At 48.8% G+C, this 17,901-nt stretch overlaps 1 protein-coding gene across 4 annotated transcripts in view; it reads right to left on the bottom strand.

The window, feature by feature from the left end:
• PIK3C3 (phosphatidylinositol 3-kinase catalytic subunit type 3) overlaps positions 1-17,901 on the bottom strand; it is a 365,653-nt gene that overhangs the window by 238,949 nt on the left and 108,803 nt on the right. For all 4 annotated transcript variants that reach the window (XM_063958224.1, XM_063958242.1, XM_063958250.1 and 1 more), the window contains one exon: positions 1,132-1,227. In XM_063958224.1, the coding sequence (XP_063814294.1) occupies positions 1,132-1,227 (96 nt within the window). The remainder of the gene's footprint in view (positions 1-1,131; positions 1,228-17,901) is intronic.

Here is a 17,901-nt window from a genome sequence, read left to right as displayed (position 1 = left end):
GCGTCTCAGGGCGCCCCCCCCCAGCGCCCTGCACCCTCAGTGACTGGAGTGTGAAGTGTGCTGAGAGCAATGGCGCACAGCTGCAGTGCTGTGCGCTACCTTGTTGAAGACAGGACGTCTTCTGCCGCCGATTTTCCGGACCTCTTCTGTCTTCTGGCTCTGTAAGGGGGCCGGCGGCGCGGCTCTGGGACCCATCCATGGCTGGGCCTGTGATCGTCCCTCTGGAGCTAATGTCCAGTAGCCTAAGAAGCCCAATCCACTCTGCACGCAGGTGAGTTCGCTTCTTCTCCCCTTAGTCCCTCGATGCAGTGAGCCTGTTGCCAGCAGGTCTCACTGAAAATAAAAAACCTAAAACTAAACTTTTCACTAAGCAGCTCAGGAGAGCCACCTAGTGTGCACCCTTCTCGTTCGGGCACAAAATCTTAACTGAGGCTTGGAGGAGGGTCATAGGGGGAGGAGCCAGTGCACACCAGGTAGTTCTAAAGCTTTACTTTTGTGCCCAGTCTCCTGCGGAGCCGCTATCCCCCCCCCCCCCCCCCCATGGTCCTTACGGAGTCCCCAGCATCCACTTAGGACGTTAGAGAAAAATAATTGCTGAAATGGTGTCTGACAGCGACACAGCGTGTGACGCAGAATGAGGCCCTGTGTGTCCAGCCCGCCCTCCTCGCACAGTAACAATTTGTTGTGCACACGTGTGGAATAACATGACAGACTCATTACCCGGTGTTTAATGCTTCATCCTGATAAATGATCAAAAATGTTTTCCGACTGGAAAAGGTCGGACAAGGTTAATTGTCGCCGTCTGAGTGCCGGATTCTCTCTGCAATCCGCTCACACTTGTGTCTCCGGGGAACGTGTCAGAAGCTGAACACGGCGCACTGAGCAATCACTTCTCTGTGTACTGGGGGATAAACACGTACATGAGACGCGTTACTGACTGCTTTATCTGTGACGGCGAAGCATCAATCACACACCGTGCGATGTACTAAGGTTCTATGGCCCATACAGCCGCCAGACCTACTGCATCCATTGAGCTTTGGCTAGAAAGAGGCTTTTGTTTAGTTTTTCAATTAATTCAACCTATAGGTAACAATTCTTCATATTATATACACACAGATCAGAGTTTGGTACCTTCTCGTAATACACGATTCCGTACTCCCTCTCGTCGCTCTTCACGCACGGAAACTCCACCATCAGGTACATGAAGTTGGAGCTGCGCTTTTCGCTCTGTTATAAGAAGAGAAGGGATCATTTCACGAGGCAGAAATTGGGCAATACGGCCGGGTATAAATAGGAAATCACCCAGGACACATCCACGCAAACACAGGGAGAACATACAAACTGTACACATACAGTGCCCTGGCTGGAACTGAAACTACATCGCCAGCAATGCTAACCACTGGGCCCTTATGCTGACCAGATATCACATGTACGGAGTAAGGTAAGTGTAATTTAAGTGCAAGTGATGGCTGTTTGACATGATTATAAAGCAGGTACCTTATATTGGCAAATTATACAGATGAAATAAGTGGAGTAAATACAGATGTGTCCTCGCACACTACTGCTGCAGTTACACCAAACATCCCTTCTTGGCGCACCAGGACCTGTACGACCGTCTTTTCAACTCATAAATGCATCTTAATCGCAATGCGATGCGACACAAGTGTTTCTGCACTGATATGCGACACTTGTATGTCTGTGTGCGGCTGGGTCTGACTCCGTATGTGAAGGGCTACGATGCAGCGTCCGCGGAATTTTTGTACATGCCAAGATCTGCCGTGCCTCGTATACAGAGTCAGACTGTCGCACGCAGATGCGCAAGTGTCACACATCAAATGAATTACTGCAGTCTCCTGAAGTGGTTTCGCTGCATAGTGTAACACGCAGAGGCAGGTTGAAAAACGCTCAGCGCAACTCAATCGTATCAGGAGCCTCATGCCGCATGGCATATTGAGGCTAGGTGAAGGAGCACACGTACTGTATGTAAGACACATCATGCTCTCATTCTACACGCCGCAGCAGCTGCACACGCATTCACACGCCAGGTGAGAGGTGCCTCTATAACAAAGAAGACCGATTGCAAGTGACAAATTTGCAGACTTGTATTTGGCTTACAAGGAACAGCATCCAGAGGATCTGCAGGACAGTCGACTCATCACGCCATTAGCTCTGCCCGTTCTCTGTGAACGTGTGACATTGTCACCCTGTTATGCCTCTGACCTCATGACACCAATCCCACTGCACTGGGACCACCGGACCCGGATTTATTTGTTCCTATCGTAACTCTGCTACCCACGGGCAACGGGGGCTGTACAGAACCCCAGCTCTGGTAGATCCTGGGAGAGAGTGATCCACAATGCTTTACCCCCAACAGGGATCCAGCACCTCACTGTCCAGGCTGGTGCCTAGGGGCAGGGCCAGAGTTGTCAATGGCTAAGCCAAATGCTTTTTGACCTTCAATGGATTGTCAGGGTAGCACTGAACAACGCATTATACCTTTATAGTTCACAGAAAAAACTCAAGCTTATGTTGTTCTATATCGCTCCCCTTCAGCTATGGTAACGTAGCTACTTCAGCCTAGTTTAAAATGTCTAACGGCACAAGAAGGTCCCCCCGTCCCCTCTGACCTCCTTACTGAACCGCTCGCTGCAACATGCCATTTCCGGCATCACAGTGGGGATGTAAGGTTGCGGTATGAATGGTCGACAATGTTAAGGTCGACACTCATTAGGTCGACCACTATTTGTCGACATGGGCATGGTCGACGCATGAAAAGTGTTGACATGTGAAATGTCGACACATGGAAATGTCGACATGCAGTTTTTCTTTTTCTGGTGTCGTTTTCTGCGTAAAGTGACGGGGAACCCCAATTAGTGCACTGCGTTCGCACGCCATGCTTCGGGCAAGGTTACTATTCCCAATCGTAGTCCACGTGGATTGTAAAGTATGAAAAAGATCCAAAAAAATAAAAAAAATTGAAAAACTCATGTCGACCTTTTCATGTTTCGGCCTTTCATGTGTCGACCATTTGCCCATGTCGACCATGTCAATGTCGACCAATAGTGGTCGACCTAATGAGTGTCGACCTTAACACTGTCGACCATCTAAATGGATACCGGATGTAAAGGGTATCCGGATGATAGGTCACAAGTGAATAGGTCGACAGTCAATAAGTCAAACCCGTATGGTCGACATGCTAATTATATCGACATGGTCAAAGGGTCGACAGGATCAAAAGGTTGACAGGTTCATATGGTTGACATGGCAATGGTTAACACATATGGTCGACATAAGTTCTGTTGTTATTTATTTATTTTTTTATCCTTTACCTTCCACGTGAACTACAATTGGGAATAGTAACCTGAAGCATGGTGAGGAAAGCATTCCACTAATTTGGCTTTTACATGGTTAAAAAAAACAACAACACACCCTGTGTCGACCATTTTTTTGGGGGTCGACAATTTTGATGTCGACCAATTGACCCTGTTGAGCTAATGATCCATACCCGAAGTAAAGGAGCTCTCTATGGTGATGACGTTCTACTAATATTGTAGATTCCGACCAAGTCCCTCTCAGCCCTTCTGACAGAAATGAACCAATCTAACTTCCACACAAGGTACAAAATGAAACCCCCAAACAACTGAAATTTTAGATGGTCACACTGGCGCTGCGTTGGGAACCTGCTTGAAACATTATTTTCCATTTAAATGTAAGCGTTGTGGTCAGGACAGTGGGATTCCTATGGTCACAATCCCAACGGTAAGTACTGGGGTTAGGGTTAGGCACTAGGAGGTAGGTTAGGGTTAGGCTGTGGGAGGAGACGGATAGGGTTAGGCTGCAGGAGGGGTGGGTTAGATGTAGGGTTAAAATACGACATAAGAAGTGACTGAAAATCCTCCAGAAATTGAGGCAGGGATTGGGCCTAGGTATTCCCTATCTTAAACATTACTGCCTCTGTACGCAGACGGCTCATTGCATTCAACTTCTAACAGTCTGGACTGCAATAGAGGCCGAGGCCTGGGAATCGCCTCGGCTTCCTCCCTTTTATGGCTCCCCAGTGTGATAACACAGACCATCCCCAGGCAGTACACCATTATGGTATTCATCGTGGCATTAAATAGCCTATTGACCAATATTTCACCTAAATCAAACCCCTCTCCAGACATTCAATCTAAATCTACATCCACACTAAAAGAAAATCTTTCAGTCTTTACAAATTCTGCTCTTTTTTTTCATAGCATCCCCTTAACAACTCTAGAATGACGTGTGAAAGTCCAACAACTACCAAGGACCTTCTCTCTGGAAATCAAACCATTAGTGTTTTGCTCATTATGAATTTTGAAGGTCCTCACCGGCTCGCTTGGGAGAAAGACTTGGGTAAGAACATGAATGGGAAGGACACAGACACAAGTTCCATCAATATCAAAGAAAACAACTAATGATTATTATACGGTCGTAATATCGCAGCATTACACATCTCCATACGTTCCAGGCAGCAATGGGAGAGCTTACCATACTGCTGATACATTTATATTCTATGGCGTGCCCTAAGCTCTCACCCTTACAGCCAGACAAGTTAGGCACTCTCTACTGAACATCGATATTCCGCCTACGACAAGATACTTTCTCCTTCCTCTAATAAATACACATCGCAACTCTTCACCAAAATAAACTAAAATGCAACTGAATTGGCTAGTTCTATAAAATAAAACCGTTATTAACAGAAAATAATTAACAGATTTGGCAAATTCTCTCAGCCGTCGCTGGTCAGACTTTAGCCTCCTGGAATTGAACTCTTTAGGCAAGAATATGGAGATTGCGTCCTAGCGATCAGATGAAATGTATACCCTAGAAAGCCCCTAACTTTGGCTTGGGAACCTTGGGCCTCATATAATAATGTCCAGATTCCCCTTATCTTATCACATGATGGGAAGCACACCGTTTATCATTGTCCAATTACATCCACTTACTTCACCTAAGCTAGGACCCCTGGATTCTTTATTCCGCCACGATCCATCTTGTGGCCAGCCACGTCATTCTCCACCTACACAACTCACCTATTCTTCCCTCTCACTACATCATCCTCCCCTACAGGAGTCACCTATTCTCCCCTCTCACTACATCATCCTCCCCTACACAACTCCCCTATTCTCCCCACACACTATGTCATCATCCACTACACAACTTACCTATTCTTCTCTCTCACTACATCATCCTCCCCTACACGAGTCACCTATTCTCCCCTCTCACTACGTCATCCTCCACTACACAACTCACCTATTCTTCCCTCTCACTACATCATCCTCCCCTACACGACTCGCCTATTCTTCCCTCTCACTACATCATCCTCCCCTACATGAATCACCAATTCTCCCCTCACTACGTCATCCTCCCCTACACGAGTCACCTATCCTCCCCTACACTACTCGCCTATTCTTCCCTCTCACAACGTCATCCTCCCCTACATGAGTCACCAATTCTCCCCTCTCACTACATCATCCTACCCTACACGAGTCACCTACTGTATTCTCCCCTCTCACTACGTCATCCTCCCCTACACAACTCACCTATTCTTGCCTCTCACTACATCATCCTCCCCTAAACGACTCGCCTATTCTTCCCTCTCACTACATCATCCTCCCCTACATGAGTCACCAATTCACCCCTCTCTCACTACATCATCCTACCTTACACCACTCCCCTATTCTCCCCACACACTATGTCATCATCCCCTACACAACTTACCTATTCTTCTCTCTCACTACGTCATCTTCCCCTACACGACTCGCCTATTCTTCCCTCTCACTACATCATCCTCCCCTACACGACTCGCCTATTCTTCCCTCTCACTATATTATCCTCCCCTACACGAGTCACCTATTCTCCCCTCTCACTACATCATCCTCCACTACACAACTCCCCTATTCTCCCCACACACTATGTCATCATCCCCTACACAACTCCCCTATTCTCCCCACACACTATGTCATCATCCCCTACACAACTCCCCTATTCTCCCCACACACTACATCATCCTCCCCTACACGAGTCACCTATTCTTATCTCTCACTACGTCATCCTCCCCTACACGACTCGCCTATTCTCCCCTCTCACTACATCATCCTCCCCTACACGACTCGCCTATTCTCCCCTCTCACTACATCATCCCCCCCTACATGAGTCACCAAATCTCCCCTCTCACTACGTCATCCTCCCCTACACAACTCCCCTATTCTCCCCACACACTATGTCATCATCCCCTACACAACTTACCTATTCTTCTCTCTCACTACATCATCCTCCCCTATACGAGTCACCTGTTCTCCCCTCTCACTAAGTCGTCCTCCCCTACACAACTCCCCTATTCTCCCCACACACAATGTCATCATCCCCTACACAACTTACCTATTCTTCTCTCTCACTATGTCATTCTCCCCTACAAGACTTACCTATTCTTCCCTCTCACTACGTCATCCTCCCCTACATGAGTCGCCAATTCTCCCCTCTCACTACATCATCCTCCCCTACACAAGTCACCTATTCTCCTTACACTACGTCATCATCCCCTACACAACTCACCTATTCTCCACTCTCACTACGTCATCCTCCCCTACATGAGTCACCTATTCTTCTCTCTCACTACGTCATCCTCCCCTACACGAGTCACCTATTCTCCCCTCTCACTACATCATCCTCCACTACACAACTCCCCTATTCTCCCCACACACTATGTCATCATCCCCTACACAACTCCCCTATTCTCCCCACACACTATGTCATCATCCCCTACACAACTCCCCTATTCTCCCCACACACTACATCATCCTCCCCTACACGAGTCACCTATTCTTCTCTCTCACTACGTCATCCTCCCCTACATGACTCGCCTATTCTCCCCTCTCACTACATCATCCTCCCCTACACGACTCGCCTATTCTCCCCTCTCACTACATCATCCTCCACTACACAACTCCCCTATTCTCCCCTCTCACTACATCATCCTCCCCTACATGAGTCACCAAATCTCCCCTCTCACTACGTCATCCTCCCCTACACAACTCCCCTATTCTCCCCACACACTATGTCATCATCCCCTACACAACTTACCTATTCTTCTCTCTCACTACATCATCCTCCCCTATACGAGTCACCTGTTCTCCCCTCTCACTAAGTCGTCCTCCCCTACACAACTCCCCTATTCTCCCCACACACAATGTCATCATCCCCTACACAACTTACCTATTCTTCTCTCTCACTATGTCATTCTCCCCTACAAGACTTACCTATTCTTCCCTCTCACTACGTCATCCTCCCCTACATGAGTCGCCAATTCTCCCCTCTCACTACATCATCCTCCCCTACACAAGTCACCTATTCTCCCTACACTACGTCATCATCCCCTACACAACTCACCTATTCTCCACTCTCACTACGTCATCCTCCCCTACATGAGTCACCTATTCTTCTCTCTCACTACGTCATCCTCCCCTACACGACTCGCCTATTCTCCCCTCTCACTACATCATCCTCCCCTACATGACTCGCCTATTCTTCCCTCTCACTACATCATCCTCCCCTACATGACTCGCCTATTCTCCCCTCTCACTACGTACTCCTCCCCTACACGAGTCACCTATTCTCCCCTCTCACTACATCATCCTCCCCTACACGAGTCACCTATTCTCTCCTCTCACTACGTCGTCCTCCCCTACAAGAGTCACCTATTCTCCCCTCTCACTACATCATCCTCCCCTACACGAGTCACCTATTCTCCCCTCTCACTACATCATCCTCCCCTACACGAGTCACCTATTCCCCCATCTCACTACGTACTCCTCCCCTACACAAGTCACCTATTCTCCCCTCTCACTACGTACTCCTCCCCTACACGAGTCACCTATTTTCCTCTCTCACTACGTACTCCTCCCCTACACAAGTCACCTATTCTCCCCTCTCACTACGTCATCCTCCCCTACACGAGTCACCTATTCTCCCCTCTCATTACATCATCCTTCCCTACATGAGTCACCTATTCTCCCCTCTCACTACGTCATCCTCCCCTACACGAGTCACCTATTCTCCCCTCTCATTACATCATCCTTCCCTACATGAGTCACCTATTCTACCCTCTCACTACGTACTCCTCCCCTACACGAGTCACCTATTCTCCCCACTCATTACATCATCCTTCCCTACATGAGTCACCTATTCTCCCCTCTCACTACGTACTCCTCCCCTACACGAGTCACCTATCCTCCCCTCTCACTATGTAATCTCCTACACGAGTCACCTATTCTCCCCTCTCACTATGTAATCTCCTACACGAGTCACCTATTCTCCCCTCTCACTATGTAATCTCCTACACGAGTCACCTATTCTCCCCTCTCACTACATCATCCTCCCCTACATGACTCGCCTATTCTCCCCTCTCACTACGTACTCCTCCCCTACACGAGTCACCTATTCTCCCCTCTCACTACATCATCCTCCCCTACACGAGTCACCTATTCTCTCCTCTCACTACGTCATCCTCCCCTACACGAGTCACCTATTCTCCCCTCTCACTACATCATCCTCCCCTACACGAGTCACCTATTCTCCCCTCTCACTACATCATCCTCCCCTACACGAGTCACCTATTCTCCCATCTCACTACGTCATCATCCCCTACACGAGTCACCTATTCTCCCCTCTCACTACATCATCCTCCCCTACACAAGTCACCTATTCTCCCCTCTCACTACGTACTCCTCCCCTACACGAGTCACCTATTCTCCTCTCTCACTACGTACTCCTCCCCTACACGACTTACCTATTCTCCCCTCTCACTACGTCATCCTCCCCTACACGAGTAACCTATTCTCCCCTCTCATTACGTCATCCTCCCCTACACTACTCGCCTATTCTTCCCTCTTACTACATCATCCTCCCCTACACGACTTACCTATTCTCCCCTCTCACTAAGTCATCCTCCCCTACACAAGTCACCTATTCTCCCTACACTACGTCATCATCCCCTACACAACTCACCTATTCTTCCCTCTCACTACATCATCATCCCCTACATGAGTCACCAATTCTCCCCTCTCACTACATCATCCTCCCCTACACGAGTCACCTATTCTCCCCTCTCATTACATCATCCTCCCCTACACGAGTCACCTATTCTCCCTACACTACGTCATCATCCCCTACACAACTCACCTATTCTTCCCTCTCACTACGTCATCCTCCCCTACACGAGTCACCTATTCTCCCCTCTCATTACATCATCCTCCCCTACACGAGTCACCTATTCTCCCTACACTACGTCATCATCCCCTACACAACTCACCTATTCTTCCCTCTCACTACATCATCCTCCCCTACATGAGTCACCAATTCTCCCCTCTCACTACATCATCCTCCCCTACACGAGTCACCTATTCTCCCCTCTCACTACGTACTCCTCCCCTACACGAGTCACCTATTCTCCCCTCTCATTACATCATCCTCCCCTACACGAGTCACCTATTCTCCCATCTCACTACGTACTCCTCTCCTACACAAGTTACCTATTCTCCCCTCTCACTACGTACTCCATCCCTACACGAGTCACCTATTCTCCTCTCTCACTACGTACTCCTCCCCTACACGACTTACCTATTCTCCCCTCTCACTACGTCATCCTCCCCTACACGAGTAACCTATTCTCCCCTCTCATTACGTCATCCTCCCCTACACTACTCGCCTAGTCTTCCCTCTTACTACATCATCCTCCCCTACACGAGTCACCTATTCTCCCCTCTCATTACATCATCCTTCCCTACATAAGTCACCTATTCTCCCCTCTCACTACGTACTCCTCCCCTACACGAGTCACCTATTCTCCCCTCTCACTATATCATCCTCCCCTACACGAGTCAACTATTCTCCCCTCTCACTACGTACTCCTCCCCTACACGAGTAACCTATTCTCCCCTCTCATTACATCATCCTCCCCTACACGAGTCACCTATCCTCCCCTCTCACTATGTAATCTCCTACACGAGTCACCTATTCTCCCCTCTCACTATGTAATCTCCTACACGAGTCACCTATTCTCCCCTCTCACTACATCATCCTCCCCTACATGACTCGCCTATTCTTCCCTCTCACTACATCATCCTCCCCTACATGACTCGCCTATTCTTCCCTCTCACTACATCATCCTCCCCTACATGACTCGCCTATTCTCCCCTCTCACTACGTACTCCTCCCCTACACGAGTCACCTATTCTCCCCTCTCACTACATCATCCTCCCCTACACGAGTCACCTATTCTCTCCTCTCACTACGTCGTCCTCCCCTACACGAGTCACCTATTCTCCCCTCTCACTACATCATCCTCCCCTACACGAGTCACCTATTCTCTCCTCTCACTACGTCGTCCTCCCCTACACGAGTCACCTATTCTCCCCTCTCACTACGTCGTCCTCCCCTACACGAGTCACCTATTCTCCCCTCTCACTACGTCATCCTCCCCTACACGAGTCACCTATTCTCCCCTCTCACTACATCATCCTCCCCTACACGAGTCACCTATTCTCCCATCTCACTACATCATCCTCCCCTACACGAGTCACCTATTCTCCCATCTCACTACATCATCCTCCCCTACACGAGTCACCTATTCTCCCCTCTCACTACGTACTCCTCCCCTACACGAGTCACCTATTCTCCTCTCTCACTACGTACTCCTCCCCTACACGAGTCACCTATTCTCCCCTCTCACTACGTCATCCTCCCCTACACGAGTCACCTATTCTCCCCTCTCATTACGTCATCCTCCCCTACACTACTCGCCTATTCTCCCCTCTCATTACATCATCCTCCCCTACACGAGTCACCTATTCTCCCTACACTACGTCATCATCCCCTACACAACTCACCTATTCTTCCCTCTCACTACGTCATCCTCCCCTACACGAGTCACCTATTCTCCACTCTCATTACATCATCCTCCCCTACACGAGTCACCTATTCTCCCTACACTACGTCATCATCCCCTACACAACTCACCTATTCTTCCCTCTCACTACATCATCCTCCCCTACATGACTCGCCTATTCTTCCCTCTCACTACATCATCCTCCCCTACATGACTCGCCTATTCTTCCCTCTCACTACATCATCCTCCCCTACATGACTCGCCTATTCTCCCCTCTCACTACGTACTCCTCCCCTACACGAGTCACCTATTCTCCCCTCTCACTACGTCATCCTCCCCTACACGAGTCACCTATTCTCCCCTCTCACTACGTCATCCTCCCCTACACGAGTCACCTATTCTCCCATCTAACTACGTCATCCTCCCATACATGAGTCACCTATTCTCCCCTCTCACTACGTCATCATCCCCTACACGAGTCACCTATTCTCCCCTCTCACTACATCATCCTTCCCTACACGAGTCACCTATTCTTCCCTCTCACTACGTCATCCTCCCCTACACGAGTCACCTATTCTTCCCTCTCACTACATCATCCTCCCCTACACGAGTCACCTATTATTCCCTCTCACTACGTCATCCTCCCCTACACGAGTCACCTATTCTCCCTACACTACGTCATCATCCCCTACACAACTCACCTATTCTTCCCTCTCACTACATCATCCTCCCCTACATGACTCGCCTATTCTTCCCTCTCACTACATCATCCTCCCCTACATGACTCGCCTATTCTTCCCTCTCACTACATCATCCTCCCCTACATGACTCGCCTATTCTCCCCTCTCACTACGTACTCCTCCCCTACACGAGTCACCTATTCTCCCCTCTCACTACATCATCCTCCCCTACACGAGTCACCTATCCTCCCCTCTCACTATGTAATCTCCTACACGAGTCACCTATTCTCCCCTCTCACTACGTCATCATCCCCTACACGAGTCACCTATTCTCCCCTCTCACTACGTCATCCTCCCCTACACGAGTCACCTATTCTCCCCTCTCACTACGTCATCCTCCCCTACACGAGTCACCTATTCTCCCATCTAACTACGTCATCCTCCCATACATGAGTCACCTATTCTCCCCTCTCACTACGTCATCATCCCCTACACGAGTCACCTATTCTCCCCTCTCACTACATCATCCTTCCCTACACGAGTCACCAATTCTTCCCTCTCACTACGTCATCCTCCCCTACACGAGTCACCTATTCTTCCCTCTCACTACATCATCCTCCCCTACACGAGTCACCTATTATTCCCTCTCACTACGTCATCCTCCCCTACACGAGTCACCTATTCTCCCATCTAACTACGTCATCCTCCCATACATGAGTCACCTATTCTCCCCTCTCACTACGTACTCCATCCCTACACGAGTCACCTATTCTCCTCTCTCACTACGTACTCCTCCCCTACACGAGTAACCTATTCTCCCCTCTCATTACGTCATCCTCCCCTACACTACTCGCCTAGTCTTCCCTCTTACTACATCATCCTCCCCTACACGAGTCACCTATTCTCCCCTCTCATTACATCATCCTCCCCTACACGAGTCACCTATTCTCCCCTCTCATTACATCATCCTTCCCTACATAAGTCACCTATTCTCCCCTCTCACTACGTACTCCTCCCCTACACGAGTCACCTATTCTCCCCTCTCACTACATCATCCTCCCCTACACGAGTCACCTATTCACCCCTCTCACTACGTACTCCTCCCCTACACGAGTAACCTATTCTCCCCTCTCATTACATCATCCTCCCCTACACGAGTCACCTATCCTCCCCTCTCACTATGTAATCTCCTACACGAGTCACCTATTCTCCCCTCTCACTATGTAATCTCCTACACGAGTCACCTATTCTCCCCTCTCACTATGTAATCTCCTACACGAGTCACCTATTCTCCCCTCTCACTACATCATCCTCCCCTACATGACTCGCCTATTCTTCCCTCTCACTACATCATCCTCCCCTACATGACTCGCCTATTCTTCCCTCTCACTACATCATCCTCCCCTACATGACTCGCCTATTCTCCCCTCTCACTACGTACTCCTCCCCTACACGAGTCACCTATTCTCCCCTCTCACTACATCATCCTCCCCTACACGAGTCACCTATTCTCTCCTCTCACTATGTCGTCCTCTCCTACACGAGTCACCTATTCTCCCCTCTCACTACATCATCCTCCCCTACACGAGTCACCTATTCTCCCCTCTCACTACGTCATCCTCCCCTACACGAGTCACCTATTCTCCTCTCTCACTACATCATCCTCCCCTACACGAGTCACCTATTCTCCCATCTCACTACATCATCCTCCCCTACACGAGTCACCTATTCTCCCATCTCACTACGTACTCCTCCCCTACACGAGTCACCTATTCTCCCCTCTCACTACATCATCCTCCCCTACACGAGTCACCAATTCTCCCCTCTCATTACGTCATCCTCCCCTACACTACTCGCCTATTCTTCCCTCTTACTACATCATCCTCCCCTACACGAGTCACCTATTCTCCCCTCTCATTACGTCATCCTCCCCTACACTACTCGCCTATTCTTCCCTCTTACTACATCATCCTCCCCTACACGAGTCACATATTCTCCCCTCTCATTACATCATCCTTCCCTACACGAGTCACCTATTCTCCCCTCTCACTACGTACTCCTCCCCTACACGAGTCACCTATTCTCCCCTCTCACTACGTCATCATCCCCTACACGATTCGCCTATTCTCCCCTCTCACTACGTACTCCTCCCCTACACGAGTCACCTATTCTCCCCTCTCATTACATCATCCTCCCCTACACGAGTCACCTATCCTCCCCTCTCACTATGTAATCTCCTACACGAGTCACCTATTCTCCCCTCTCACTACGTCATCATCCCCTACACGAGTCACCTATTCTCCCCTCTCACTACGTCATCATCCCCTACACGAGTCACCTATTCTTCCATCTCACTACATCATCCTTCCCTACACGAGTCACCTATTCTTCGTCATCATCCCCTACATGAGTCACCTATTCTTCCATCTCACTACATCATCCTTCCCTACACAAGTCACCTATTCTTCCCTCTCACTACGTACTCCTCCCCTACACAACTCACCTATTCTTCCCTCTCACTACATCATCCTCCCCTACACGAGTCACCTATTCTCCCCTCTCATTACATCATCCTCCCCTACACGAGTCACCTATCCTCCCCTCTCACTATGTAATCTCCTACACGAGTCACCTATTCTCCCCTCTCACTACGTCATCATCCCCTACACGAGTCACCTATTCTCCCCTCTCACTACGTCATCATCCCCTACACGATTCGCCTATTCTTCCCTCTCACTACGTCATCATCCCCTACACGAGTCACCTATTCTTCCATCTCACTACATCATCCTCCCCTACACGAGTCACCTATTCTCCCCTCTCACTACGTCATCATCCCCTACACGAGTCACCTATTCTCCCATCTCACTACATCATCCTCCCCTACACGAGTCACCTATTCTCCCCTCTCACTACGTACTCCTCCCCTACACGAGTCACCTATTCTCCTCTCTCACTACGTACTCCTCCCCTACACGAGTCACCTATTCTCCCCTCTCACTACATCATCCTCCCCTACACGAGTCATCTATTCTCTCCTCTCACTACGTCGTCCTCCCCTACACGAGTCACCTATTCTCCCCTCTCACTACATCATCCTCCCCTACACGAGTCACCTATTCTCTCCTCTCACTACGTCGTCCTCCCCTACACGAGTCACCTATTCTCCCCTCTCACTACGTCATCCTCCCCTACACGAGTCACCTATTCTCCCATCTCACTATGTAATCTTCTCCTACACGAGTCACCTGTTCTCCCCTCTTACTATTACAGAATAAATGCACTGTCCTCTGATAACAGTGTTGTTCGTCGATGTTGCCTGCATGTAGAATTTTTTGTTTAACTATATATTACTATATTTGAGTATATGTACTGTGGAGAACTTTCCACATTCCAGCATAAGCAGCCATACTGTAGATTCCAGCAGTCTGATATTACTAATCTCATACTAACCTCATGGCTCTCCACAAAAGGTAAAATGTACGACCCTGGACTATGTGTCGCCCACCAATGATCTAAACCAGGGGGGATTCAACATACGGCCCCCCAGCTGCTGTAGAACTACACATTCCAGCATGCTTTACCACTGTTTTACCATGCCCCAATAGCAAAATGTGGCAGGGCATGCTGAGATGTGTAGTTCCACAGCAGCTAGAGGGCCGCATGTTGAATATCCCTGATCTAAACTCTTCCAGGAAAGCTTATACAGTGTAACGTTTGCTGTAACCTTTCATCGCACGTTTAGTCTCTGACATTTAGTGCTGTACAGCTCATTATCAAGATGTCCCAGTAAAGATTTAATAAGGTAGTATTTAAAGATCTGGGCTAGTAAAAGTTACACAGTAAAATAGAGCTTAATTAACATGAGCGGAGGCAACGCTACTGGAACACGGGAAGTGAGTAAGGACCTTGTCCATATACAATGCGAGTGCAGACCGGACAAGGTCACCGCAGAGCGACGCGCTGGAGACGTCAGGCCCTGGTGCTTCCACCGTTATAGGAATAAATATAATTAACTACTAAAATCCTGACTAGAATAATGACCCCACTTGCAGCCCCAAAATGTCACTAGTACCTGAGAGTAATCACAGTTGAGGAAATGGTTACCAGCGATGCTAGCGACTTTCGGCTGGAAGCTGCGCAGGTTACCTTCTGAATGCATTAAGTCGCCCCAGTGTAATACCATCTATAACTCTCTTGGTGCCTGGCCTTTATAGAGACGTGTTGGGAGCACACTAGGTTCCGCTTCCACATAACTGTGCAAATATCAATGTGTTTGCTTCAAACTACAAATAAATATTTAACACCATCAGAATCCGATGGGGATATAAGTAAAAATAAATCTTCATTTGGTGGAAGAACGTTTCCTGTTATTCTTTACTTGGCTTCAACTTTAAAGGGCAAATAAAGAGAATACATGCCATAAGTATAAATAACAAATGCCGCATGTTACGGAATGGATACTATACAGGAAATAATAGGATTTTGGTTACCTACCGGTAAATCCTTTTCTCGTAGTCCATAGAGGATGCTGGGTCCACATTAGTACCATGGGGTATAGACGGGTCCACCAGGAGCCATGGGCACTTTAAGAGTTTGAGAGTGTGGGCTCCTCCCTCTATGCCCCTCCTACCAGACTCAGTCTAGAAACTGTGCCCGAGGAGACAGACATCTTCGAGAGAAGGATTTAACACAGATAGTGGCGAGATTCACATCAGCTCACACATACAAGGCACATCAAGCTAACTTAGCTTGAACACTCAGCAACCGCTGAAACATTACTTACCAAGTAACAATGCAGTACTCAACTAAAACGAAGTTGTACTGAACCAAATAACGCTAGCAGGAAGACGAAGCGCTGGGCGGGCGCCCAGCATCCTCTACGGACTACGAGAAAAGGATTTACCGGTAGGTAACCAAAATCCTATTTTCTCTTACGTCCTAGAGGATGCTGGGGTCCACATTAGTACCATGGGGATGTACAAAGCTCCCAGAACGGGAGGGAGAGCGCGGAGGCTCCTGCAGAACTGATTGTCCTCTGATGATCTGAAGTTCAGTCAAAGTGTCGAACTTGTAGAACTTAGCAAACGTGTTCGACCCAGACCAAGTAGCCGCTCGGCAAAGCTGTAAAGCCGAGACACCCCGGGCAGCCGCCCAGGAAGAACCCACCTTACGAGTAGAGTGGGCCTTAACATAGGACACGGCAAGCCTGCCATAGAATACGCATACTGGATAGTGAACCTGATCCAGCGAGAGATAGTCTGCTTAGAAGCAGGACACCCAAGTTTCTTGGGATCATACAGGACAAACAAAGGGTCCGATTTTCTGTGACGAGCAGTCCTGTTCACATAAATTTTAAGAGCCCTTGCAACATCCAAGGACTTTGATGAAACTGAGGAGTCAGTAGCCACTGGCACCACAGTAGGTTGGTTGATATGAAATGCCGACACAACCTTCGGAAGGAACTGCTGACGTGTCCGGAGCGTAGCTCTATCTTCATGGAAGATCAAGTATGGGCTTTTACATGACAAAGCCCCCAACTCCGACACACGTCTAGCAGAAGCTAAGGCCAACAAAGTGACAGCCTTCCACGTGAGAAACTTGACCTCAAACTCCTGTAGAGGCTCAAACCAGTCCGACTGGAGGAACTGCAACACCACGTTAAGATCCCAGGGCGCCATAGGCGGTACAAAGGGAGGTTGGATGTGCAGAACTCTCTTCAAAAAAGTCTGAACCTCAGGGAGGGCAGCCAACTGTTTCTGGAAGAAAATGGATAGGGCCGAAATCTGGACCTTTACAGATCCCAACTTAAGGCCCATATCCACACCTGCTTGCAGGAAGAGGAGAAACCGTCTCAGTTGAAACTCCACCCTAGGAAACTTTTTGGACTCACACCAAGATACATATTTTTTCCAAATACGATGGTAATGTTAAGACGTTACTCCTTTCCTAGCCTGTATCATGGTAGGAATAACTTTGTTCGGAATGCCCTTCCGAGCTAATATCTGGCGTTCAACCTCCATGCCGTCAAACATAGCCGCGGTAAGTCTTGATAAGTGAATGGCCCCTGCTGCAGCAGGTCCTCTCGAAGAGGAAGAGGCCTCGGCTCTTCTTGCAGTAGATCCAGAATATCCGCGTACCAAGCCCTTCTTGGCCAGTCTGGAGCAATGAGGGTCGCTAAAACCCTTGTTCTCCTTATGAGCTTTAGAACTCTTGGGATGAGTAGAAGTTAAGGAAACACGTACACCGACTGGAACACCCACGGAGTCACTAGGGCGTCCACCGCCACCGCTTGCGAGTCCCTCAACCTGG

Source organism: Pseudophryne corroboree, chromosome 1 (assembly GCF_028390025.1).
Source record: "Pseudophryne corroboree isolate aPseCor3 chromosome 1, aPseCor3.hap2, whole genome shotgun sequence".
Classification (NCBI taxonomy): domain Eukaryota; kingdom Metazoa; phylum Chordata; class Amphibia; order Anura; family Myobatrachidae; genus Pseudophryne; species Pseudophryne corroboree.
Note: the sequence above shows the minus strand (reverse complement) of the source record. Positions and strands in the feature narration are given on the sequence as shown.